Source organism: Macaca thibetana, chromosome 3 (assembly GCF_024542745.1).
Source record: "Macaca thibetana thibetana isolate TM-01 chromosome 3, ASM2454274v1, whole genome shotgun sequence".
NCBI lineage: Eukaryota > Metazoa > Chordata > Mammalia > Primates > Cercopithecidae > Macaca > Macaca thibetana.
Window position 1 is genome coordinate 127212245 of NC_065580.1, and position 27770 is coordinate 127240014.

Below are 27770 nucleotides of genomic sequence, written 5' to 3' on the forward strand. Positions count from 1 at the left end.
CGTAACTGGGCCTGGAGAGGCCGGCCTGAGAAAGTTCTGGGCCTGGAGAGGCCACAAAAGGCAAAGGCTGGGCCTGGAAAGGCGGTTCCCCGTGAAGAATGAGCTGGGCCTAATGAGGCCACTGGGAGGCAGGAGCGGGGCCTGGCGGAGATGCCAAAAGGCTGGAGGAGCTCTGGCCTGGGCAGGCCGCAGTCAGGCGAGAGCTGGGCGTGGAGAGCCCGCTGGGAGGCAGAGGCCGGGTCTGTGCAGGCCTTCGGGAGGCAGGAGGCTGGGCCTGGTGAGGCGGACTGGAAGTGAAGTCCTGGGCTTGAGGAGGCCGCCCAGAGGCGTGAGCGGGGCTGGGCCTCAAGAGGCCAGTGACAGGCAGGAAGAGCTGGTCCTGGAGAGGCTGACCTGAGGAAGTCTGGCAGCTGGAGAGGCCACGGACAGGCAGGAGCTGGGCCGGCGGAGGCCGACTGGGCGACGAGTTGGGCCCGCAGGGGCCGCCGGAAGCAGGAGCGAGCCCTGGAGAGGCCGACTCGAGGCCAGCGTGGGCCTGCAGAGGCCCTCGGGAGAAGGAGCTGGGCCTGGAGAGGCTGGCTGGAGGAAGTCTGGCGCGTGGAGACGCCGTCGGAGAGGCAGGATCCGATCCGGCCGGAGAGGCCACCGTGGGGCCCAGCTTCAGGACATTTGGGGCCTACAAAGGCCGCAGAGCGGGAGCTGGGCCGGAGCTGAGTCTAAAGAGGTTGTCGTGAGGCCGGGGTAGGGCCCACGGCTGCAGCCGGGAGCAAGAGGAGCTGAGCATGGACGGGAGACCGGGAGGCCGCAATGGGACCGGGAGAGGCCGGCCTGAGGAAGTTCGGGGCCTGGAGAGGCCGCCAAAAGGCAGAGGCTAGGCCTGGAAAGGCCGTTACCCGTGACGAATGCGCGGGGCCTAGTGAGGCCACTGGGAGGCAGGAGTGGGGCCGGCGGAGCTGCCGAAAGGCAGGAGGAGCTCTGGCCTGGGGAGGCCGCAGTCAGGCGAGAGCTGGGCGTGGAGAGTCCGCTGGGAGGCAGAGGCTGGGCCTGTGCAGGCCTTCGGGAGGCAGGAGGCTGGGCCTGGCGAGGCCCACTGGAGGTCAAGTCCTGGGCCTGAGGAGGCCGCCCAGAGGCGTGAGCGGGGCTGGGCCTCAAGAGGCCAGTGGCAGGCAGGAGGAGCTGGGCCTGGAGAGGCTGACCTGAGGAAGTCTGGCAGCTGGAGAGGCCGCGGAGAGGCAGGAGCTGGGCCGGCGGAGGCCGACTGGGCGACGAGTTGGGCCCGCAGGGGCCGCCGGGAGCAGGAGCGAGCCCTGGAGAGGCTGACTCGAGGCCAGCATAGGCCTGCAGAGGCCGCCGGCAGGAGGAGCTGGGCCTGCAGAGGCTGGCTGGAGCAAGTTCGGGGGCGAGGAGACGCTGTCGGAAGGCAGGAGCCGGGCCCGGAGAGGCCACCCTGGGGCCGGGCTTCAGGCCGTTTGGGGCCTACAAAGGCCGCGGAGCGGGAGCTGGGCCGGAGCCGAGTCCAAAGAGGTTGTTGTGAGGCCGGGGCTGGGCCCGCGGCCGCAGCCGGGAGCAGGAGGAGCTGGGCCTGGACGGGAATCCGGGAGGCTGCAACGGGGCCTGGAGAGGCCGCCAAAAGGCAAAGGCTGGGCCTGGAAAGGCCGTTCAGCGTGACGAATGCGCGGGGCCTAGTGAGGCCACTGGGAGGCAGGAGCGGGGCCCGGCGGAGCTGCCGAAAGGCAGGAGGAGCTCTGGCCTGGGGAGGCCGCAGTCAGGCGAGAGCTGGGCATGGAGAGTCCGCTGTGAGGCAGAGGCTGGGCCCGTGCAGGCCTTCGGGAGGCAGGAGGCTGGGCCTGGCGAGGCCCACTGGAGGTCAAGTCCTGGGCCTGAGGAGGCCGCCCAGAGGCGTGAGCGGGGCTGGGCCTCAAGAGGCCAGTGGCAGGCAGGAGGAGCTGGGCCTGGAGAGGCTGACCTGAGGAAGTCTGGCCGCTGGAGAGGCTGCGGAGAGGCAGGAGCTGGGCCGGCGGAGGCCGACTGGGCGACGAGTTGGGCCCGCAGGGGCCGCCGGGAGCAGGAGCGAGCCCTGGAGAGGCCGACTCGAGGCCAGCGTGGGCCTGCAGAGGCCGCCGGGAGGAGGAGCTGGGCCTGGAGAGGCTGCCTGGAGGAACTCTGGGACGTGGAGACGCAGTCGGAGGGCAGGAGCCGGGCCCGGAAAGGCCACCGTGGGGCCCGGCTTCAGGACGTTTGGGTCCTACAAAGGCCGCGGAGCGGGAGCTGGACCGGAGCCGAGTCCAAAGAGGTTGTCGTGAGGCTGGGGCTGGGCCTGCGGCCGCAGCCGGAACCAGCTAGACCTGGGCCTGGACGGGAGGCCGGGAGGCCGCAACGGGACCTGGAGAGCCCGACCTGAGGAAGTTCGGGGCCTGGAGAGGCCGACAAAAGGCAAAGGCTGGGCCTGGAAAGGCCGTTCCCCGTGACGAATGAGCCGGGCCTAAGGAGGCCACTGGGAGGCAGGAGCGGGGCTCGGCAGAGCTGCCGAAAGGCAGGAGGAGCTCTGGCCTTGGGAGGCCGCAGTCAGGTGAGAGCTGGGCGTGGAGAGTTCGCTGGGAGGAAGAGGCTGGGCCCGTGCAGGCCTTCGGGAGGCAGGAGGCTGGGCCTGGCGAGGCCGACTGGAGGTCAACTCCTGGGCCTGAGGAGGCCGCCCAGAGGCGTGAGCGGGGCTGGGTCTCAAGAGGCCAGTGGCAGGCAGGAGGAGCTGGGCCTGGAGAGGCTGAACTGAGGAAGTCTGGCAGCTGGAGAGGCCGCGGAGAGACAGGAGCTGGGCTGGCGGAGGCCGACTGGGCGACGAGTTGGGCCAGTAGGGGCCGCCGGGAGCAGGAGCGAGCCCTGGAGAGGCCGACTCGAGGCCAGCGTGGGCCTGCAGAGGCCGCCGGGAGGAGGAGCTGGGCCTGGAGAGGCTGGCTGGAGGAAGTCTGGTGCGCGGAGATGACGACGGAGGGCAGGAGCCGGGCCCGGAGAGTCCACCGTGGGGCCCGGCTTCAGGACGTTTGGGGCCTACAAAGGCCGCGGAGCGGGAGCTGGGCCGGAGCCGAGTCCAAAGAGGTTGTCGTGAGGCCGGGGTAGGGCCCGCGGCCGCTGCCGGGAGCAGGAGGAGCTGGGCCTGGACGGGAGGCCGGGAGGCCGCAACTTGGCCTGGAGAGGCCGGCCTGAGGAAGTTTCGGGCCTGGAGAGGCCGCCAGAAGGCAAAGAGTGGGCCTGGAAAGGCCATTCCCCGAGAGGAATGAGCGGGGCCTAAAGCGGCCACTGGAAGGCAGGAGTGGTGCCTGTCGAAACTGCCGCAAGTCAGGAGCACCTCTGGACTGCGGAGGCCGAAAGAGCTTGATTGGAAACAGTATCTGGCCTAAAGACGCTGGCAGGATATATGCAGGAGCTGAGACAAAAGTTGTGTTTTCAGAGGCAGGAGTTGGGCCTGTATATGCAGCCGGTGGAAGACCTTGGCCTGTCGAGGTTGCCATGAGACAGAGTCTGGGCCTGCAAAGGTCGTCAGGAGGCAGTAGCTAGACCTGGACGACCCAACTTCAGGATGGTTTGGGCCTGCAGAGTCCCCCATGTGGGTGGAATTTGTCCTGGTGAGCTTGCGTTGAGGAAGTTTTGGGCCTATATAGGCCGTCAGGAGCTTGGCAAAAGGGACATCCACAGAGGTTGTTGTCTGGTTGGATTGAGCGTATAAACACAGCCGGGAAGAAGATCTGGGCCAGGAGAGACCACCATGTGGCAGCAAATGGGTCTGGAGAGTCCGATTTGAGGACGTTCTGGGCCTTGGGAAGCCATCAACAGGGAAAAACTGGGCCTGTAAAATCCATTATGTAGAATGAGCTGGTCCTGAAGAGTCCACTGGGAGGCAGGAGTTGGGCCTGGAGAGGCTAACTTCAGGCAGTTGTGCACCTGGGAGAGTCTACTTAGAGGCAAGAGCCGGGCCTAGAGAGGCTGACGTGAGGTCAATTTTAGCCTGCAGAAGCCACCAGAAGACAGGAGTTGGTCCTGGAGAGGGCAAATTGAGGACAATTTGGCTGCTGGGAGGAAGAGCTGGGCCTGGAAAGACCGACTGGAGTAATTTAAGGGCATGGAGACGATGCACAAAAGCAAACGCTTGGCCTGGAAAGTCCGCTGTGAGGCATTAGCTTGACCTACACAGCACTGGGAGGCAGGACCTGGGCCTGCAGAGGCTGACTTCAGGACGATTTGGGACTGCAGAGGCCTTTGGGAGGAAGACCTTGGCCTGGACAGGCTGAATGGAGGAAGTTTTGGGCCTGGAGTATGCGTCAAAAAGCAAAAGTTAAGCTAGGAAAGGCCACCGGGAGATGTGAGCTTGGCCTACAGAGGCCATTGTGAGGCAGGAGTTTCACCTGAGGAGGCCATGATCTGGTGGGCCTGGAAGGGCCACTGTGTGGTAGAGTTTGGGCCTCTGTAGGCTGACCTCGTGAGGCAGGAGCTGGGTTGGGAGAGGGCAACTTTTAGAGAATTGGGGCCTGCAGAGGCTGCCAGGAGGCAAGAGCTATGCCTGGAGAGTCCACCTTTTGGCATGAGCTGGGCCTAAAGGGGCCATTGTGAGGCATCAGCTGGACTTGTCAAGACTGCTGGGAGACAGGCAGATTTGTGGCCTGAGGAGGCTGCCATGAGGCAAATGCTGTTTTTGGAGGATTCCGTGAGGCAGGGAGAAACTTGGCTTTTTGTAGCTGCCATGAGGGAATACTTTGATTGCTGAGGCTGCCGGGAGGCCGAAGGTGGGCCTGGAAAGCTTTACATTAAGAAGTCTGTGGCCTACAGAGGCTGCCAGCAGCTCGGCAGGAGTTGGGCCAAAGGAAGTTGTTTTGAGGCAGGAAATGGGCCTGTAGGTGCAGCCGGGAGAATGAGCTCGTCCCAGAGATGCCAAGTTCAGGATATTCTGGGCCTGGACAGGCTGCAAAAAGCAAAATCTGTGCCTGGAAAAGTCACCATGGGGCATGAGCTTGGCCTAAAGAGGCCATTGCAAGGCAGGAGATGGCCCTGTAGAAGCTGCCAAAGGGCAGGATCTTCACCTGAGGATGCCACAGTAAGACATGATCTGGGTCTGGAGAGTCCACTGTGAGGCAGAGGCTGGCCTATAGAGTCCGACAGTAGACAGAAGGTGGGCCTAAAAAGGCTGATTTGAGGACGTTTTGGGCTTCAAGAGTCAGTCAGAAGGCAGGCACTGGGCCTGGATAGGGCCTGACAGTCAGGAGTTGGACCTAAACAGGCCAGTGTGAGGGAGGAGCTGTGCCTGTTGAGGCTGCTGGCAGGCAGTCAGAAACTTGGCCTGGGGCAGCTGCCACGAGGCAAGAGCTGGGCCTGGAGAGGCCAGTGTGAGGCAAGAGACCAGCCTGTAGAGGCTGACTTGAGGAAGATTTTGGTCTGGAGAGACTGTCGGGGGCAGGAGCTGGGCCTTTCGAGCCTGCTGGGAGGCAGGCAGGAACTTGGCCAAGGACGGACCCCGTTAAGCAAGAGCTGAGCCTGGAGAGGCCATGGTCACGCAGGAGCTGGACCTATTTAAGCTGCTGGGAGGCAGGTTGTGCTAGAGAACCTGATGTGAGAAAGCTTTGGGCCTATAAAGGCTGCCAGGAGCTGGGCAAGAGCTGAGCTGAAAGAGGTTGTTGTGACGTAGGAGACGGGCCTGGAGATGCAGTCAGGAGGAAGAGCTGAGCCTGAAGAGGCCCACTTGAGGAAGTTCTGGGCCTGGAGATGCTGCCGACAGGCAAAAGTCGAGCCAGAATGGCCGCTGTGAGGCATGAGCTTGCTCTAGAGAGGTCATTGAGAGGCAGGAGCTGGGCCTGTAGAGGCTGCTGAAAGGCAGGAGCTTGGCCTAGGTGGCCAGGAAAGTCTCCTGCGAGGCAGAGGTTGAGCCTATGGAGGCTGACGGGAGGCAGGAGTTGGGCCTGGAATGGCAGACCTGAGAAAGTTCTTGGTCTAGAGAAGCTGCCAGGATGCAGGAGCTGGGCCTGGAGAGGCCTGGAGAGGCCATCAAGGCATGAGTCCTGCCTAAAGAGGCCAATGTTGGGCAGGAGCTGTGACTGGAGAGGCTGACTTGAGGAAGTTTTGGGCACAGACAGCCTGTCGGGGGGCAGGACCTGGGCCTGGACAGGCCACAGTGAGGCATGAGCTGGGCCTAACGAGGTTAGTGTGAGGCAGGATCTGGGCCCATCGAGCTGGCCGGGAGGCAGGTAGGAGCTTGTTTGGAGAACATGTCCGTGAGGCAAAAGCTGGGCCTGTCCAGGCCATTGGGAGGCAGAGGGTGGGCCTGGAAAGCTTGACTTGAGGCACTTTTGGGCCTTCAAAGGCCACCAGGAACTGGGCAGGAGCTGAGCCAAAAGAGGTTGTTCTGAGGCAGGAGTTGGGCCTCCAGGCACAGCCAGAAGTAAAAGCGCAGCCTGTAGAGGTCACCTGGGGACAGCAGCTGGGCCTGGAGAGGCCAACGAAAGGCAGGAGCGGGGCCTTCAGAGGCCGACTTGTGGACATTTTGGGCCTGGATTTTGTGGCCTGGAGTTGAGGACATTTGGGCCTCCTGCAAAGAGGCAGGAGCTGGGCCTGTACAGGCTGCCGGGAGTCAGAAGATGGGCCTCATGAGGCCACTGTAAAACAGGAGCTGGGTCTCGGAAGGTGGCCGTGAGGCAAAAGCTGGCCCTTGGGAGGGCAATGAGAGGCAGGAGCTAGGTCTGGTGAGGTCGACTTGAGAAAGTTCTGGGCCTGGAGAGAAGACTGGGAGGCAGGAGCTGGCTCTAAAGAGGCCGTGGTAACGATGGAGCTGGGCCTGTGGAGGCTGTTGTGAGGCAGTAGCCTTATCCGCGGAGACCGCTGTGAGGTAGGGTACGGGCCTAAATAGACCACTGTGAGTCATGAGCTTGGTCTGTAGAGGCCGACTGGAGAAAGTTTGGGGCCTGGAGAGGCTGCAGAGGCTGCCGGGAGGCAAGACCTGGGCCAAAAGATTCAAGTATGTTACATTTATTAGGTACTTTATTTCCATTATTAAATGGTGATATATAGGAAAGTAATTATAGAACTCACCATAATGTAGAATCAGTGGGCATGTTAAGCTTGTTTTCCTGCGACTAGATGGTCCCATCTGAGCGTGACGGGAGAAAGTGACAGATCATTAGGCATTAGATTCTCATAGGGACAGCAAAACCTAGATGCCTCGCATGCACGGTTCACAACAGGGTGCGTGCTCCTATGAGAATCTAATGCTGCTGCTGACCTGAGAGAAGGTGGAGCTCAGGCGGGAATGTGAGCAAAGGGGAGTGGCTGTAAATACAGATGAAGCTTCCCTCACTCGACACCACTCACCTCCTGTTGTGTGGCTCCTTACAGCTCCATGGCTCAGGGGTTGGGGACCCCCGCTCAAGTGCATCCAAAAGGACCCTTCCCACACCAGTCTTCATAGTGGTCAACTGCAGCAACCACTTAGCTCCCAAGGCATGTGCCTCAGTTGGCATTTCATCACAATCAACAGTAAGTGGTAGCTTGAGTCACTGTGAGGTCACTTACCGGAAATCACCAGCATCCCATTTCCCATTGGCAAGGAACTCAGCACTGTCCCTTGGAAAATCAAACCTATGCCCAAATCCCATCTGTGTGAGTTTCTCTCCTGGGACCCTTCCGAGCATATTAGTCAGAGTCCAATCAGGAGACATAAACCACTCAAAAGTTTAAAGTGGTAAAATTTAATCCAGAGAATTATTCATTGTAACAGGGGAACAGCATAATGAGAGATTGGCTAGCACAAAGTAAAGAGAACTCTAGAGAAATCAGGACTAGCCCAGGCCAGGCATGGTGGCTCATACCCAAAATTCCAGCAATTTGAGAAGCTAACACAGGAGGACTGCTTAAGGCCAGGAGCTAGAGACCGGTCTGGACAACACAGTGAGACCCTGTCTCTATTCAAAAAAAGAAAAAAATTAGCTGGGAGTGGTGGTGCACACTTGTAGTCTCAGCTACTCAGGAAGCTGAAGTTTGATCCTGGGAGATCAAGGCTGCAGTGAGTCATGATTATGCCACTACAGTCAAGCCTGGGTGACAGAGCAAGACCCTGTCTCAAAGAACAAAACAACAACAACCATTTACAGACAGAAAAGAAATAGAGCTAATAAGCTAAGGAAAGATGTAGAAATGTGACAAGTAAAGTAATATGAGGTCTTTTACCAATTTAAAAAAACAAAAAATGACATTAAATTTTAATACCCTGTGCTGGCAAAGATGCAGTGAAATGGGCACTTTCTTATACTATGAGGGGTGTTTAAATTGTATATAAGCCTTCCAGGGTAAAGCTTGACAATTTTTTAAAATAATAGAGACAGGGTCTCACCATACTGCCAAACTGCCTCCTCCAACTCTTGGCATCAAGCAATCCTCCTGTCTTAGCCTCCCAAAGTGCTGAGATTATAGCTGGGAGGCACCCAAAACCTTGTCAATTGACATCAAGGGTAATGAGAATGTCCATTCACCATGACTCACAGTAATCTTACTTCTGCAAATACCTTGGGGAGACAATTCAATCTAAACAAAGGTCATCTGTACAAACACAGTGAAAATCTGGGAGTAACGGAAGACAGAGTGGTTAAGTGAAATAAGAAACAGTTATAAGAAATTAAACCATGGTATTAACAGGCAACTGGTAAAAGCTCAGTTGATGTTAGCTGCTACTTTTTTGTTGTTTTGAGACAGTATCTCACTCTGTCACCCAGGCTGGAGTGCAGAGGCCTGATCATGACTCACTGCAGTCTCAGCCTCCCTGGGCTCAAGCGATCCTCCCACCTCAGCCTCCCAAGTAGCTGGGACTACAGGAACATGCCACCACACTAGGTTAATTCATGTATTTTTCTGTAGGGATGGTGACTCCCTTTGTTTCCAAGGCCTGTCTCAAACTCTTGGCCTCAAGCCATCCTCCTGCCTCAGCCTCCCAAAGTGTTGTGATTACTGGTGTAAGCCACCACACCTGGCCAGCTGCTACTTTTATCAATATTATCATTACTCCACTCAGTTAAAAATTATTATTTTCAAGGCTATGTAATACTATGTGTCCTACAGCATAATTGTAAAAACATATACAGTCGTCCCTCGGTATACAGACAGAATTAGTTCCAGCCCCCCATCTCTGCATATACCAAAATCCATGCTGACTCACGTTTCGTCGTCATCCCTCTGGAACCCACGTATAGGAAAATTCCAAATATTAGTTGGGCATAGTGGCAAGCACCTATAGTCTCAGCCACGTGGGAGGCTGAGACGGGAGGATTGCTTGAGCCTGGGAGGTTGAGGCTGCAGTCAACTGTGATAGCACTACTACACTCCAGACTGGACAACAGAACGAGACTCTGCCTCAGAAAAAAACAAAATAAAACAAAACAGGTTAGAAATTGTAATGAGGCCTGTTGGGCAAAATTCCGTATAAGAAAAGTATAAATTAATAAAGCAAATGGCGATAAATTAGTATGACTGACTTTCTCGAGTTTCTGACAATAAAGGTAAGAAAAATGCAAAACACAGAGACAGAGGGTAAAAGAAATTAAGAAAGCATTCAACATGTTTAAGAGGAAGACACTGGCCATGTTTGTGCAGCAGCAGTATGTCACGATATGACATACCTTGGAGAGAAGTTAACAGATGAGGAAGTTCATAAAAATGATCAGAGAAGCAAAATACTGATAGCGATACTCAAGTAAACCACAAAATTTCCATAACTCATGTCAGCAAAGTGGGAATATTGTAGTGTGTGTTGACGTTCCTATACAACACTGTTTATTTGCCTTATGTTTGTTTGCAAGGAATGTATATACTAAAAGTTCTTCTTGCTGTCAAAAGAATATGTGTAAGTCATCTGAACTTATTCTTCTGTTTTTCTATTTTTATCTTCCTGCCATCATCCTACAGCCTTACTTTAGAAATGTTTTATTTGTTTAGAAAATTGAACAAGTGCTCGTTGTGGCAGCTCATACCTCTAGGATGGGAGGCAGGGGTGAAAGGGTTACTTAAGGCCAGAAGTTTGACACCAGCCAGGCCAACAAAGTGAGACCCCATGTCCACAAAACAATTTAAAAATTAGCCAAGTGTCGTCATGTATACCTATAGTCCCAGCTACTCAGGAGGCTCAGGCAGGAGGATCCTTAGCCCAGGAGCTCAAGACTGCAGTGAGTTGTGATAGTACTACTGTACTCCAGCCTGGGTGACAGGGTGAGACCTCATCTCCTAAAATAAAAAACAAAGAAAAAAAATAGTTCAAGTAGCAAGTTGTATGTGGCTTATTCTGAATATTTCTAAACTAGAAGTTCTCAATCTTTTGGGGTCTAGGATGTCTTTACATTTTTTAACTTTATTAAAGACCTCTAAGACTATTTCTTTATATAAATAAGTATATTAAAACTAGAAAATAAGACAGAATTTTAAAAATATTCACATATAAAGCCATTACATGTTGATACAATACAAGATTCTTAAAATATTTAACATTCATTACATATTAATAATAAAACCATTACATGTTGATATAATACTCGCTCTTTCGCCCAGGCTGGAGTGAAGTGGCGTAATCTCAGCTCACTGCAACCTCCGCCTCCCAGGCTCAAGCGATTCTCCTACCTCAGCCTCCCAAGTAGCTGGGATTACAGGCGCCCACTACCATGCCCGGCTAATTATTGTATTTTGTCAGTAGAGACAGGGTTTAGCCATGTTGGCAAGGCTGGTCTTGAACTCCTGACCTCAGGTGATCCACCCGCCTGGGTCTCCTGAAGTGCTGGGATTACAGGCGTGAGCCACCGCGCCCACCCTGATTAATAAATGCTTAAAACACTGATTAGTCAGGCAACAACACTGGGCAAGGGTCTCCTCATTCCCAGCGATGCAAACCCTACTGCATGGCTCAGGGTTTGCAAGGGTTGTAGAGCTGAAAGGCTCTGACTTGAGATTTCATTTTTTTATTTGTACTGTGATACAGGTTCTGCTCTGTCACCCAGACTAGAGTGCAGCTGTGCACTTACAGCTCACTGCAGCCTCAACCTCCTGGCTTCAAGCCATCTCCCTGCCTCAGCTCCCCAGCAGCTGGTACTACAGTTGAGTGCCACCATGCCTGGCTATTTTTTTAATTTTGTTGTAGAGTGAGGGTCTTGTTATGTTTCCCAAGCTGGCCTCAAACTCCTGACCTCAAGAGATCTGCCCACCTCAGCCTCCTGAGTAGCTGAAACTACAAGTACACATCACCATGCCTGGCTACATTTATTTAATTTTGAAAAATATTTTTGTAAAGAGCAGATCTTGCTGTGTTGCCCAGGCTGGTCTTGAACTCCTGCCCTTCAAAGATACTCCCATCTCTGCTTCCCAAACAGCTGGGACTACAGACATGAGCCACTGAAATGAACTTGAAGAGATTTCTTTAATCTAGCATCCCGTACTTGCTAGGATTGGGAAAGGCAGTAGTGTTTTTTTTAATTACTTAATAATTCAGTAAGAATCAAACTCAACCTTGACCTCTGCCTTCTCTCACATCCAGTCTGTCAGGAAATCCTGTTGACTGTCTTCAACACACACTAAAGATCCCCACCCAGCAACTCCCTGGCCTCCTCCCCTACTTCTCCCCTCTGACCATCTCTCTACACCACCATGACCCTGGTCAGGACCAAAATCATCTCCCACCTGGATGTTGCCATAACTTGGCCCCCATGCTTCTACCCAAATCTTCCCACAGTCTTTCTCAACTCAGCAGCCAGAGAATGCTTTTAAACTGGGAGACAGATCATGTCGCCTCTCTGCTTAGAACCCTCCTGCAGTTCCCATCTGAGTCAGAGTCAAAGCCAAAGCCCCAGCAATAACCTCCCAGGGCTTACGTGATCTGTACTGATCCCCACCCAGCAACTCCCTGGCCCCGTCCCCTAATTCTCTCCCTCTCTCCTTCTGCTCCACTGGCCTCCTTCCAGAGCCTCAGACACACCTCGGACACTTTATTCTGTTGTTTCTGCCTACAATCCTCTTCCCTCAGCACCTTGGCCAGCTCCTTCCCCTCCAAGTCTTTGCTCAATTTTCATTTAGAAGGCCACCCCTGACCGTAATATTTAACATTGCCATCTGTCCCCATGCCCACCATGCTCATTTCTTCTTTACTTTCTGCCTTCTTTTTTTCAAGATCTCACTGTCACCAAGGTTGGAGTGCACTGACACAATCACAGCTCACTGCAACCTCAAATTTCCAGGCTCAAGCAATCCTCCCACCTCAGCCTCCCGAGTAGCTGAGACTACAGGTTCATGCCATCATGCCTGGCTAATTTTTTTAGTATTTTATTTTATTTTATTTTATTTTGAGACAGAGTTTCACTCTTCTTGCCCAGGCTGGAGTGCAATGGTGGAATCCCAGCTCACTGCCACCTCCACCTCCCAGATTCACGTGATTCTCCTGCCTCAGCCTCCCAAGTAGCTGGGATTACAGGTGCGTGCCACCATGCCCAGCTAATTTTTGTATTTTTAGTAGAGACAGGGTTTCGCAATGTGGCCAGGCTGCTCTCGAACTCCTGACCTCAGGTGATCTGCCCACTTCGGTCTCCCAAAGTGCTGGAATTACAGGCGTGAGCCACCATGCCTGGCCAATTTTTTCATTTTTTGTAGAGACAGGGTCTTACTATGTTGCCCAGGCTGGTCTTGAACTCCTGGCCTCAAGTAATCCTCCTGCCTAAATTCCTAAAGTGCTGGGATTACTGGCATGAGCCATCATGCCTGGCTTCATGTTCATTTCTTCTTGCTGCTGCAATATAGTTTGCAGTTTTCTACATTCAGTGGCTTAAAACACCACAAATGTACCATCTTACAGTTCTGGGGGCCAGAAACATAAACTAGGTCTATTAAGGCTAAAGTCAAGGTGTCAGCAGGGCTGCATTCCTTCTGGAGACTCTGAAGTGCTCCCTTGGCTTTTTCACCTTCTAGAAGCCACTCCCATTCCTTGGATCATGGCCCCGACTCCATCTTCAAAGCCAGAAGTGAAGCATCTTCAAATCTCCCTCTCTTACCTCTGCTTCCATCACCACATCTCCTGCTCCACTTCTGAATCTCCTACCCTCTTTCTTTCATAAAGACCCTGCGATTGCTGGGCATGGTGGCTACCACCCATAATCCCAACACTTTGGGAGGTCAAGGCAGGAGGAACACTTGAGGCCCGAAGTTTGAAACTAGCATGAACAACATAGTGAGACCCACCTCTAGAAAAAAATAAAAATAAATATTAGCCCGACATGGTGGTGTGTGCCTGTAGTCCCAGCTACTTGACAAGCTGAGGTGAGACAATCGATTTAGCCCAGGAGTTTGACATCAGCCTGGGCGACATAAACTAAATCCCATCTCTACAAGGATGAGGTGGGAGGATCACTTGAGCCCAGGAATTTGTGGCCAGCCTGGGCAACACAACAAGACCCCATCTGGCCAACATGGTGAAACACCGACTACAAAAATGAGCTAGGCATGGGTGACATGCATGTGTAGTCCCAGCTACTTCGGAGGCTGAGGTGGGAGAATCGCTTGATCTCAGGAGGTCAAAGCTATACTAAGCTATGATACATCATCGCACCCCAGCCTGGATGACACAGGGAGATTCTGTCTCAAAAGAAAAAGAAAAGAAATATAGCACACCAGCCTGGGCAACAAAATAAGACCGTCTCTCTCAGAAAAAAAGAAAATAAACTGTTTCTCTGAGTTCTGTAAACTGTTCTAGCAAATTATTAAACCCAAGAAGAGAGTTATGGGAACCCCTGATTTGTAACAGGTTGGTCAAAAGTACAGGTGACAACCTAGGACTTGCCACTGGCATCTGAAGTGAGGACAGTCTCGTGGGACTGAGCCCCTAATTTGTGGAGTCTGTGCTAAGTCCAGGTAGTATCAGAATAAAATCATGGGATACCCAGTTAATATCCAGAGCACTGGAGAATTTGGTGTAGAAACTCCATACATACATTCAGTCAGAAGTGTGTGAGTAGAGACAAACACGGGCTTTTCTGTCACCTGTCTACCTGCTTAAATGCATAGGAGAGGCAATATGTGGTGCTCATGAACAAAGCAAGCATTAAAGTCCGACCAGACCCAACATTTGACTCAGTCTTAATATCCAGGTGAGCTTGAGCAAATCACTCATTATTCCTACGTCTTGATCACTTCATTCATAAAATGGGGATAACTGTGGCACCTACCTGTGATTCTGTGAGAATTACTGAAATACTATGCTTGGTGTTATTGTGATCATTATACCTATTCCAAACTATCTGACAAGGACTGTGATGGATGATAACATCAAAAAATTAGAAACTGTAGTCAGGTCTCTCAGGCAAAATTCCATACAAGCAGACTACTGTCTCTACAAAGCATTCCTGCCACACTTAATTCATCATTCCCTGAACAAAATGTGACATCTTCATTGTCCAGGTCTGTACAGTGCTGGTCTTCCTGCCTGAGCAGCTCACTTCATCCCATCCCAGCCCATTCTTCATCCCTCCACCTCCCCCTTCCCTCCCCACTCTCATACAACTCTTCCTCATCTTTCAGGACTTGGCTTCAAGGGTCACCTTAATTGGAAGCTTCTCTCACTGTCCAGAAGAGCTTCCCACTGCACTTGATGCATGCACTATTATTTGATCATTTTTGAGTTACAGTGCAAGTATTTTTGTACCTGAATAACATGTTGCCCAGTCAGTCTCTCTTCCTGGATTCAGAAGTCTTTCATGGTAGATCCTGCTGGAAGTGACAAAAAGACATTCTTTTGAAATAAAGGGATGACACAGATAGACGGAAGTTTTAAACGTCTTAAATGGTATGCGTGTGAAAATTAAACAAAATTCAAAGACTTGTGGGGAACATTTAGGAGGGAAAGTTACTGGGAATGTCATAAAAGGTTAATTTGTATTTTATTTTATTTTTTGAGACATTATTTTTATTTTATTTTTTATTTTCTGTCACCTAGGCTGGAGTGCAGTGGTGCAATTAGGGCTCGCTGCAGCCTCGACCACCTGGTCTCAAGTCATCTCACTTAATTTTTATTTGGTTTAAGGAATAAGTCTTGGTTGAGGGTGGTGGCTTACGCCTGTAATCTCAGCACTTTGGGAGGCCGAGAGGTATATTACTTGAGGCCAGGAATTTGAGATCAGCCTGAGCAATATATTAAGACCCTGTCTCTACCAAAAAACAGAGTGAATGTGTGGAAGACAATTTTTCCACAGACTGGGAGTGGAGGGAATAATTTCAGGATGATTCAAATGCATTACATATACTGTGCACTTTATTTCTATTATTACTACATTGTAATATATAACGAAATAATTCTACAACTCACCATAATGTAGACTCAGTGGGATCTCTGAGCTTGTTTTCCTGCAACGACACTGTCCATCTAGGGTGATGGGAGACAGTGACAGAACATCAGGCATTAGATTCTCATAAGGAGTGCACAACCTAGATCCCTCGCATGCATGCTTCACAACAGGGTTCGTGCTTCTATGAGAATCGAATGCTGCTGCTCATCTGACAGGACACGGAGCTCCGGTGGTCATACAAGCGATAGGAGGGGCTAGAAATACAGATGAAGTTTCCCCTCACTCGCCTGCTGCTCACCTCCGGTTCTATGGCCCTTTGGTTGGAGACCGCTGCTCAAGTGCATTCGAAAGGATCCATCCCATGCCATTCTTCAGAGTCATCTTTACTGTGGCAGTGGTCAACTGTAGCACCCCTAAGCTCACAGGGCATACGCTTCACCTGGCATTTCACCACAATCAACAGTAAGTGGTAGCTTGAGTCATTGTGAGGTCACTTCCTGGAAATCACCAGCATCCTATATCCCATTAGGAAGGAGTTCAGCACTGCTCCTTGGATAACCAAACCTATTCCCAAATCCTATCTGTGTGGGTCTATCTCCTGGTACCCTTCCTAGCATCAATTCTGTATTTGTAGGAGTCCAATCAGGAGACACAAACAACTCAAAAGTTTAAACTGGAATGAGCAAGGTGGATCACACCTGTAATCTCAGCACTTTGGAAGGCCAAGGTGGGTGGATTGCCTTGAGCTCAGGAGTTCGAGACCAGTCTGGGAAATATGGTGAAATCCCATCTCTACAAAAAACACAAAAATTAGCTACGTGGTGGGACTTACCTGTAATCCCAGCAACGTGGGAGGCTGAGGCAGGAGAATTGCTTGAGCTTGGCAGGTGGAGGCTGCGATGAGCAGAGGTTGTGCCACTGCACTCCAGCCTGGGTGACAGCGTGAAGACCCGGTATCAAAAAGAAAAAAATACATATATGTCAATTTAATATAAAAGTATTGATTTTGGCCAGGCGAAATGGCTCATGCCTGTAATCCCAGCACTTTGGGAGGCCAAGGCAGGCAGATCACCTGAGGTCAGGAGTTCGAGACCAGCCTGACCAACGCGGAGAAACCCAGTCTCTACCAAAAATACAAAATTAGCTGGGCATGGTGGCACATGGCTGTCATCCCAGTTACTCAGGAGGCTGAGGCAGGAGAATCACTTGAACCCGGCAGGCGGAGATTGCGGTGAGTCGAGATAGCGCCATTGCACTCCAGCCTGGGCAACAAGAGTGAAACTCCATCTCAAAAGAAAAAAAGGTATTAATTTTAACAGAGGATCAGCATAATGAGGGACACACTAGCACGAAGTAAAGACATCTCTAGAGAATACAGAACTAGCAGAGGTCAGGCATTATGGCTCATGCCTGTAATCCCAGCAATTTCGGAAGCCTAGACAGCAGGATCGCTTGAGGCCAGGAGTTGGAGACCAGTCAGAGCAACATAGTGAGACGCTGTGTCTACCCAAAAAAAAGAACAATATTAGCCAGGTGTGGTGGTGGTGTACACCTGTAGTTCCAGCTACTTGGGAGTCTGGGGTGGGAGGATCCCTTGAGCCTGGGAAGTCTACACTACAGTGAGCCAAGATCATGCCACTGAACTCCAGCCTAGGTGACAGAGTAAGACCCTGTCTTAGAAAAAGAAAAGAAAGTATTAATCCCCCTATGGGAATCTCCTCTTCTCCTGCCCTCTCAGGAACCTCACTTGTCAGTTCTTCCTCCCACTTTCCTGTATCTTTAACCTATCCCCCACTTTTAGCTCCTTCCCACCATCATTTAAATTACTCAAACTTCTTCTATTTTAAAAACCTCTTCCTAAACTCAGTGAGAGGTCTCCTGCACACCCACTGAGCCATCTGCTCCTCCTGGTGCCTTCGCTATAGCAGCCTGAACCATGTCTCTAATCCGTGAATCTCATCACGTTACTCCCCCATTTACATCACTTCTCCTTGCCTCCGGGATTAAGTCCAGACTCCTTAACAGCCCCTGCTCTGCCCTGCCTTGCAAGGCAGCCTCACTGCTTGCCCCTCTCCATTTCACCTACTATGGAGTCCAGCTGAGCCTCATCTTTCTCCTCTGGGACTCTCTGAAGTGGGTGATACCCTCTGCTTATAATACGCTTCCCCTTAAACCTCTACTCTCTTCCTGGCTAGCTTCAGCTCCTCTGTCACTTGTCCGCTTTGGCATCACCTCCTCACGGAAGACTTCCTTGACTCCCCAGATTCTCAGGAGCATGGCAGGTGAGGTGCTCCTCCCGTGAATGGATGGAGATTAGGGAGAGTGTGTTATTCATGCTTAATTCACCAGTGCTTAGCTCAGTACCTAGCACAAAACAGTTACTGTGGTGGCCAAAGTAATAACCCCCACCCCCACCAATTGTTCATGTCCTATGTTACACAGCACAATTACATAGGAAGGGGGAATTAAGAGTGCAGATAAAATTAATGTTGAAAATCAGCTGACCTTAAAACAAGATTATCCTGGAATATCTAGAAGAGTCCATGTAATTACAAGCATTCTTTAAAAGTGGAAGAGGGAGGCAGAAGGTTAAGAACCAGAGATAGTGGGCACAATGGCTCATGCCTGTAATACCAATACTTTGGGAGGCCAAGGCAGGAAAATCCCTTGAGTGCAGGAGTTCAAGGTCAGCTCTGGCAACACACTTGAGGCCCCATCTCTACAAAAAAAATCACAACAAGATTCACAGAGTGTCATGGTGCTCACCTGTGGTCCCAGCTACTGGGAAGGCTGATGTGGCAGGATTGCTTGAGTTTGAGGCTACAGTGAGCCGTGATTGGACCACTGAACTCCATCCTGAGTGACAAGGCAAGGTCCTGTTTCTAAAGAAAAAAATGACATTGGAATCAGGGTCCCCTCCATCCTAAGGTGCCTACAAGGCATCTCTCTCTGCAAACGAGTAAACATCATCTTCCAACTCCTCACAGAGTGGAGGAGCAGGAAAACTCCCTCACCTCATTTCTGTGCCACTTGGGAGGTCTGGACAGCCCAATAACCAGCTCCTTGCTGATGATGCAATCAGGAAATGGCTCGAGTTGAGCTAAGGAGAATTTGGATCCTTCTTTTGGTTCTCAACAGGCAGGGTAGGGGCCAGGCATGGTGGCTCATACCTGTAATCCTTGTACTGTGGGAGGCCAAGGTGAGAGGATTGTTTGAGGCCAGGAGCTCAAGACCAGCCTGTGCAACATAGCAAGACCTCGGTGGCATGCACCTGTGGTCCCTATTACTTGGTAGGATGAGGTGGGAGGACTGATCACTTGATCCCAGGAGTTTCAGACAGAGCCAGACCATGTCTCAAAAAGTTAAAAAAAAAAAAAAAAAAAAAAAAAGAGAGAGAGAGAGAGACTATAGGCAGGCACCACCACATTTGGCTAATTTTTAAATATTCTGTAGAGACAAGGTCTTGCTAGGTTGCCCAGGCTGGTCTAAAACTCCTGGCATCAGGCTGGGCATGGGGGCTCATGCTTGTAATCCCAGCACTTTGGGAGGCTGAGGCAGGCAAATCACCTGAAGTCAGGAGTTCGAGACCAGCCTGGCCAACATGGTGAAACTCCGACTCTACTGAAAATACGAAATTAGCCAGGCAGTAGTGGCGTGTACCTGTAGTCTCAGCTACTTGGGAGGCTGAGTCAGGAGAATCACTTGAACCTGGGAGGCGGAGGTTGCAGTGGGCCAAGATCGCACCACTGCACTCCACTCTGGGCCACAGAGTGAGACTCTGTCTGAAAAAAAAAACAGAAAACAAACTCCTGGCATCAACACATCTTCCTGTCTTAGCCTCCCAATGCCCTGGGATTATATTGTTTCCTGTAATTGAAGACACTTGTTCTTATACTGCTTTAAGGTATAAAAGAAAAAACAAAACATAATGACAAATGTTGGTGAAGGCCAGGCATGGTGGCTCAGCCTGTAATTCCAGAACTTTGGGAGGCTGAGGTCGGTAGATCACTCAAGGCCAGGAGTATGAGACCAGCCTGGGTGACACGGTAAAATCCGATCACTCCAAAAAAATATAAAAATTAGCCAGGCATTGAGATGAGAGAATCACTTGTGCCTGGGAGGTCAAGGCTGCAGTGAACTGTGATGGTGTCATTGGGCTGCAGCCTAAGAGACACAGAAGCCCCTATCTAAAAAAAAAATAATGTCAGTGAAGATGTGGAGGAATTGGAACCCACATACATTACTGGTGGGAACATAAAAGCGTGTAAACACTTTGGGTATTTCTTTTCCTGTCATTTCAATTGGTTTTTGTTTTTGTTTTTTTTTTTTTTTTTAATCAAGACAGGGTTTCACTATCTTGCCCAGGCTGGTCTTGAATTCATGGGCTCAATTCCTCCCATCGGAGCCTCCTGAGTAGCTGGGATTACAGGTGTGAGCCATCACACCCAACTGGTGTAGCCACTTAAGAAAACAGTCTGGCAGTTTCTCAAAATGTACAGTCATCATATAATGCAACAACTTCACTCCTAGGCATATATCCCAGAGAAATAAAAATACATATCCACACAAATATATATTGTACAACAATCTTCAGAGCAGCATTATTCATAATGGCCAAAACATGAAGACAACCCAAATGTCCACCAACTGATGAACAGATAAACAAAATGCAGCGTGTCTCTACCACGGAGTATTACTCAGCAATAGGACGATGAAATGTTGATACACACTATGACATAAAGGAACTTTGAAAACATTGTGCTAAGAGGGAAAAAAAGCCACAAAAGATCACATATTGTACAATTCTATTTGTCCAGATTAGGCAAATCTATAGCGACAAAAAAATGAATCAATGGTTGCCTAAGGCTGGGGGCCAAGGCAGGTGGGGGGAGTAGGAGGTAGTGGCTAAGGGGTATGGATTTCTCTATAGGGTAATAAAAGATTCTAAAAGTGACTGTGGTGATCGATGCACAGCTCTCTGAGTATTCTAAAACCTACTGAATTGCAGATTTCAATAAATAAAGTGAATGGCATGTGAATAATATTTTAATAAAGCTATTATTTAAAATAATAGCACAGGTAGTCATGCCTGCCTGTAATCCCAGCAGTTTGGGAGGCTTAGTCAGGAGGATCACTTGAGGTCAGGAGTTTTGAGCCTAGTGTGAGCAACCTGGCAAGATCCCATCTCTATGATAAAAAATGAAAAAATTAGCTGGGCATGGTGGCACATGCCTGGAGTCCCAGCTATTTCGGAGACTGAAGTGGGAGAACTGCTTGAGTCCAGGAGTTTGAGGCTACAGTGAACCATGACCATGTCATTGTACTGCATACTGAGCAACAGAGCAAGACCCTGTCTCTAAAAAGGAAGGAAAACAAATGCAAGTTTGTATCACTTTGTGAGTGCAGCCAAGTTGGAGGAGAAACAGACAAGAACAAAAGAGCACTGAATAAGGAGGGTGAGTGGCTGGTTAGGCTCCGTTGCTAGCTAAGTGGTTTGTAAACAATTCATTAGTAAAGTTACAGCTCTGGGGACAGTCATGCAAAGAATGAATGCTAAATTCATTACAAATGCCCATGGTCTTTCTTTACATGCCTTCTAGTGAAAAATTCCTAAGTGCCTAAATAGCAAGTCTGCAACAATACCAGCTATTTATTAAAGACTACGAAAAAGAAATGGAGGCTGGGCCTGGTGGCTCACGTCTGTAATCCCTGCACTTTGGGAGGCTGAGGCAGGCAGATCACCTGAGGTCAGGAGTCCAAGATGAGCCTGGCCAACATGGTGAAACCGTGTCTCTACTAAAAATACAAAAATTAGCTGGGTATGGTGGCGGACACCCATAATCCCAGCTACTCGGGAGGCTGAGGCAGGAGAACTGCTTCAACCCAGAAGGCAAGGGTTACAGTGAGCTAAAATTGCACCACTGCACTCCAGCCTGGGCGACAGGAGCAAGACTCTATCTTAAACAAAAAAAAAAGAAAAAAAGAAATGGCATCTTCTTCAAGAATGACATAGTTTTTCATGATAAAGCTCTAATTTTGCATTTGTTCAAGTATTGATTAGATTTACCCAATATGACACCAATCTTGGATAAAGTACAAACAATACAATTTCATTTTCTCAATAATCAAAACTGACTAGGTAGTCTAATATCAATTCCGATCTTATTAAACAATGATCAGATTTTTAAAATTATGGAATGATGGGGCAAATAAGATGTTACAACCTGTTCCAAGGGGAATTCCAAAACCCACACATATCTGAGACCATCAAATATGATGAAATATATTTGATTACTATACTGAAAAATAAACTGATTATAAAGCCAACAACAGTTGGGCAGGGGTCTCCTCATCCACAGCCACACAAACCCGATCATGCCACTCTGGGGTTGCAAGGCCTACATAGCCTAGAAGGGACTGGTCTGACTTGGGATTTCATTTCATTTGTATTTGTATTTTGAGACAGGGTCCCACTGTGTCACCCAGGATGGAGTGCAGTGGTATAATCATAGCTCACTGCAGCCTTGACCAACTGGGCTCAAGAGATGCTCCTGCTTCAGCTGCCCCAATACCTGGAAATACAGGCAAGTACCACCATGTCAGGCTTTTTAAAATCATTATTAATTTTTTTAGAGAGAGAAGTCTTAATATGTGGCCCAAGCTGGCCTCAAACTCCTAGCCTCAAGAGATCTGCCCACCTCAGCCTCCTGAGTAGGTATACACCACCATGCGCCGCTATATTTATTTTATTTTATCAAATTTCTTTCTTTTATTTTTGGAGAGAGGAGGTCTTACTATGTTGCCCAGGCTGCTCTCAAACTCATGGCCTTAAAACATACTCCCATCTCTGCCTCTCAAACTGTTGGAACTATACGTGTGAGCCACTGCCCCTGGCCTGACTTAGGATTTTTTTTATCTAGCATCCTTTACTTCGTAGGATTGGGAAAGGCAGTAGGGTTTTTTTTTTTTTTAATTACTTAATAATTCAATTAGAATCAAACTCAACCTTGACCCCTGCCTTCTCTCACAGCTCACATCCAGTCTGTCAGGAAATCCTATTGACTGACTTCAACATGTATCCAGGCTCTGACCATCTCTCACTACCACTGTGCACCAGGTCAGGACCACTATCATCTCTCACTGGGATGTTGCCACAGCTTGGCCCCCATGCTTCTACACAAATCTTCCCAGAGTCTTTCTCAACTTGGCAGCCAGGGCGTGCTTTAAATCAGGAGACAGATCATGTCGCCTCTCTGCTCAGAACCCCTCGGTGGTTCCCATTTTAGTCAGAGTAAAAGCCAAAGCCCCAGGAATAGCGTCCCAGGGCTTACACGATCTGTACCGATCCCAGCCCAGCAACTTCCTGGCCTCCTCACCAACTTCGCTCCCTCTCTCTCTTTGCTCCACTGGCCTCCTTCCAGAGCCTCAGACACACCAGGGAGTTTCCTCCTAATGCCTTTATCCTGTTGACTCAGCCTACAGAGCTCTTCCCTCAGCACCTTGGCCAGCTCCATCATCTGCCTCAAACTTTTGCTCAATATTCACTTATGAGGCCAACACTGACCACTCTACTCAACATTGCCCTTTGTCCCCATTCCCATCATGCTCATTTCTTTCTTTCTTTTTGAAACAAGGTCTTGCTCTATTGCCCAGGCTGGAGTACAGTGGTGCAATCATAGCTCACAGCAACCTCAACCTCCCGGGCTTAAACAATCCTCCCACCTCAGCCTCCCTAGGAACTGAGACTACAGCTGCATGCCACAATGTCTGGCTTTTTTTTTTTTTTTGAGACAGAGTCTCAGTCATCCAGGCTGAAGTGTAACAACGCGATCTCGGCTCACTGCAAAGTCTGCCTTTCAGGTTCAAGTGATTCTCTGCCTCAGCTTCCCGAGTAGCTGGGATTACAGGCACCACACCTGGTTAATTTTTGTATTTTTAGTAGAGATGGGGGTTCACCATCTTGGCCAGGCTGGTCTTGAACTTCTGACCTCATGATCCAACCCCCTCAGCCTCCTAAAAGTGCTGGGATCACAAATGTGAGCCACCGCGCCCAGCCTTTTTTAAAAAAAACTTTTTTAGACATGAGGTCTCATTATGTTGTCCAGGCTGGTCTTAAGCTCCTGGGCTCAAGAGATCCTCCTACTTCAGCCTCCCAAAGTGCTGGGATTACAGGCATGAGCAACTGTAACATAAAGCCCCAGCTTCATGTTCACTTTTTCTTGCTGCTACAACAAACTACCCTATATTTAGTGGCTTGAAACACCACAAATCTACCACCTTACAGTTCTGGGGTCCAGAAGCCCAACTAGGTCTATTAAGGCTAAAGTCAGGTGTCAGAAGGGCTGCATTCCTTCTGAAGGCTCTAGAGAGAATGTGCTCCCTTGCCTTTTCCAGCTTCTAGAAGCCACCCCCATTCCTTGACTCATCTTGAAGATGGCCCCTGACTCCATATTCAAGGCCAGAAGTGCAGCATCTTCAAATCTCCCTCTCTGACCTCTTCTTCCATCACCACATCTCCTTCTCTAATTCTGACTCTCCTACCTCCTCCTTTCTCTTATAAAGATCCTTGATTGGTGGGCATGGGGGCTCCCATCTGTAATCCCAACACTTTGGGAGGCCAAAGAGAAAGGAACGCTTGAGGCCAAGAGTTCAAGACCAGCCTGGGGAACATAAGAAGACCCCACCTTTATAAAATTCAAATTAAAATCAGCTGGACATGGTGATGCACGCCTGTAGTTCCAGCTACTGGACAGGCTAAGGTGGAGGATCGCTTTAGCCTAGGAGGTCAAGGCTGCAGTGAGCTATGATCACATCACTGTACTCCAGCCTCAGTGGCAGAGCGAGACTCTATCTCAAATATAAGAAAAGAAATATACATTTGGTCTCTGCCCCTGGTTCCTGGCATAGAACTTCTAAAGCTCTTATAAAGTCCTTAGTGACGGAGGTAATAGGAGCATTTTCTGTTTTAATATTCAGTCTTAGTCCCAGGTTCCTGACACAAGGGCCTCTGAGGTCTTTCAGATCTGCAGCATGGTAAGAATGCATGTGGGATGCTGTTGAGCTGACAGAGTGGCTGCAAGCTCCCAGACTGCTTCAGGAGGAGGGCTGGCTGCCAGAGGAACCAACCACATTTTTTTTTTGAACAGAGTTTGGCTCTTGTAGTCCAGGCTGGAGTGCAATGGCACAATCTCAGCTCACTGCAACCTCCACCTCCCAGATTCAAGCAATTTTCCTACCTCGGCCTCCTGAGTAGCTGGAATTATAGGGATGTGCCACAATGCCCAGCTAATTTTTGTATTTTTAGTAGAGATGGGTTTTCACCATGTTGGTCAGGCTGGTTTCAAAATCCTGACCTCAAGTGATCTGCTCGCCTCGGCCTCCCAAAGTGCTAGGATTACAGCATGAGCCACTGCACCCAGTCCCAACCACATTTCTTGAGGCTTGGAACTTTCAGCCTCACCTGCCGAACTCCAGGAGGCAAAAGGGACTGGAGATTGACTTAGCTACCAATGGTCAATCAATCATGCCTCCATAAAAACCCAAACAACAGGGTTTGGAGAACTTCTGTGTCGCTGAACACAAGGAGGTGCTGGGAGGGTAGTGTGCTCAACAGAGGGCATGGAAGCTCTGTGCCTCTCCCCACTTACCTTGCCCTGTGCGTCTCTTTCACTGGCTGTTCCTGAGATGGAGCCTTTACATTGAGCCAGTAACAGAAAATAAGCTGGCCAGATGAGGTGGCTCATGCCTGTAATCCTAGCACTTTGGGAGGCAGAGGTGGGGGGAAATCACTTGAGTCTAGGAATTTGAGACCAGCTTGGGCAACATAACAAGACCCCATCTATACAAAAAATAAAAGAAATTAGCCAGATGTGGTGGTGGGAACCCTGTAATTCCAGCTACTTGAGAAGCTGAGACAGGAGAATCACTTGAGCCCTGGAGGTTGAGGCTTCAATGAGCTATGATTGCACCACTGCACGCCAGCCTGGACAACAGAGCAAGGCCCTGTCTTTTTTAAAAAAAAAAAAAAAAGAAAGAAAAGGAAAAACCTGTTTTTCTAAGTTCTGTGAGTTGTTCTAGCAAATAACTAAACTGAAGAAGAGAGTCATGGGAAACCCTGATTTCTAACTGGTTGGTCGAAATACAGGTGACAACCTAGGACTTGCGATTGGCATCTGAAGTAAGGGTGGTCTTGTGGGACTGAGCCCCTAACCTGTGAGGTCTGCACTAACCCCAGGTAGTGTTGGAATGGAATTGTGGAATACGCAGTTGGTATCCAGAGAGTTGGAGAACCGGTGTAGAAACTCCACACATACATTTGGTTAGAAGTGTTTGAGTAGAGAAAAACATGAGTTATTCTCTCACCTGTCTACCTGCTTAACTGCATAGGAGAGACAATGCATGGTGCTCATGAACAAGGCAAGCATTAAAGTCTGACCAGACCTAACATTTGACTCAGTCTTAATATCCATGTGAGCTTGGGCAAATCGCTCATTAACCCCAAGTCTTCATCATTTCATGCATAAAATGGGGATAACTGTGGCACCTACCTGTTTTTGTGAGAATTAATGAAATACTATGCTTGATGTTATTGTGATCATCACACTGTTTGACAAGGACAGTGATGCATGATAACACAAAAATTTAGAAACTGTAATGAGGTCTCGGGCAAAATTCCATACAAGCAAATTACTGTCTCTACAAAGCATTCCTGCCACACTTAATTCACCATTCCCTGAACAAAATGTGCCATCTTCATTGTCCAGGTCTGTACAGTGCTGGTTTCCCTGCCTGGGCTGCTCACTCCATCCCATCCCAGCCCATTCCTCATCCCTCCACGTCCCTCTTCCCTCCCCACTCTCATACAACTCTTCCTCATCTTTCAGGACCTGGCTTCAATGTCACCTTAACTGGAAGCTTCTCTCACCCTCCAGAAGAGCTTCCCATTGCACTTGATGCACGCACTATTATTTGATCATTTTTGAGTTATAGTCCAAGTCTTTTTGTACCTGAATAACATGTTGCCCAGTCAGTCTCTCTTCCTGGATTCAGAAGTCTTTCATGGTAGATCCAGCTGGAGTGACAAAAACACATTCTAAAAAAAAAAAAAAAAAAAAAAAAAAAAAAAGAAAAGAAAAAAGAGGGATGACACAGACATACATCAGTACTTAAAAGTTTTAAATGGTATGTGAAAAACAAACAAAATGCAAGGGCTTCCAGCAGAAACATAGGAGGGAAAGTGTTACTGGGAAATATAACAGAAGGTTACTTTTTATTTTATTTTTAGAAAAAGGGTCTTGCTCTATCGCCTAGGCTGGACTGCAGTGGTGCAATCACAGTTAACTGAAGCCTCAACCTCCAGGGCTCGAGCAATATTCCCATCTAATTTTTATTTTATTTAAGAAACAGTCTTGCTCTTACCAAAGCTAAAGTGCAGTGGTGTGATCATAGCTTACTGCAGCCTCAACATTCTAGGCTCAAGTGATCCTCCAGTCTTAGCCTCCCCAGTAGCTGGGACTATAGGTGTACAGTGCAATGTGTAGCTCAATATTTTTTTAATTTTTAGTAGAGACAAAGTGTCGCTATGGTGACCAGGCTGGTGGTGATCTCCCACACTCAGGCAGTTCTCCCACCTCAACCTTCCAAAGTGCTGGGATTACAGGTGTGACCTGCCTGTAACACCACAGAGGTGTGACCTCACACCTGGCTGAGGGGGTTAATTTTTAATTATATAAAGAACTCAAAGCAAATATTAGAAGGAGCCTAAATGCCTACAGCAGCTGATGAGTAAACTGTGATACATCTATATAACAAAATATTATGCAACCATGAAAAGGATTAAGATAGATCAATAGGTATTGGCACAAATGTCCACGAAATATGAAAATGTGAAGTGATGTTCAATCACCATGTATGTGTCTTGAAGGATATGGCCCATTTTCTCAATAGCAATTATTTCCTGAGATAAGATTATGGGTCTAAAGACTGAAGGAAATTTTTCACTTATTTATTTAAAAGTATTTACTATTTTTATAATTTAATAAAAGATTAAACAGATCATCGCATTAGTAAAAGACAAATTAATTCCATAAATAAATGGAAAAGACATGGACAGCTCAGGCATGGTGGCTCACGCTTATAATACTAGTATTTTGGGAGGGGGTGGTGGGGGGATCGCTTGAGGCCAGGAGTCCCAGACCAGCCTAAGAAACAAAGCAAGACCTCGTCTCTACTAAAAATTAAAAAAAAAACTGGCCAGGCATAGTGGCATGTGCCCATAAACCCAAGTACTGAGGTGGAAGGATCACCTGAGACCAGGAGGTCAAGACTGCAGTGAGTTGAGACTGTGCCACTACACTCAAGCCTGGGAGACAGAGCGAGACTTCATCTCAAAAAAAAAAAAAAAAAAAAAAAAAAGGACAATAAAGAAATAAAGCTAAG

General features: G+C 49.3%; 1 protein-coding gene and 2 pseudogenes across 2 annotated transcripts; all 3 read right to left on the bottom strand.

The window, feature by feature from the left end:
- Nucleotides 1–728: 728 nt before the first annotated feature.
- LOC126950902 (proline-rich protein 36-like) lies at nucleotides 729–3259 on the bottom strand (annotated as a pseudogene).
- Nucleotides 3260–5425: 2166 nt separating this feature from the next.
- Nucleotides 5426–7667, bottom strand: LOC126950903 (uncharacterized). The gene is given in 4 exon segments (XM_050784843.1): nucleotides 5426–5657; nucleotides 5659–6434; nucleotides 6628–6898; nucleotides 7549–7667. Coding segments are annotated over 4 exon segments (1242 nt in total). The 3' UTR covers nucleotides 5426–5581.
- Nucleotides 7291–25220, bottom strand: LOC126950263 (putative uncharacterized protein encoded by LINC00269; annotated as a pseudogene). The gene is made up of 8 exons (XR_007724084.1): nucleotides 24980–25220; nucleotides 18096–18214; nucleotides 16165–16278; nucleotides 15631–15771; nucleotides 15353–15409; nucleotides 14693–14757; nucleotides 10123–10245; nucleotides 7291–9374 (listed from the first exon to the last, which is right to left on the bottom strand). The product of XR_007724084.1 is annotated as a putative uncharacterized protein encoded by LINC00269 (transcript).
- Between the last annotated feature and the right edge of the window lie 2550 nt (nucleotides 25221–27770).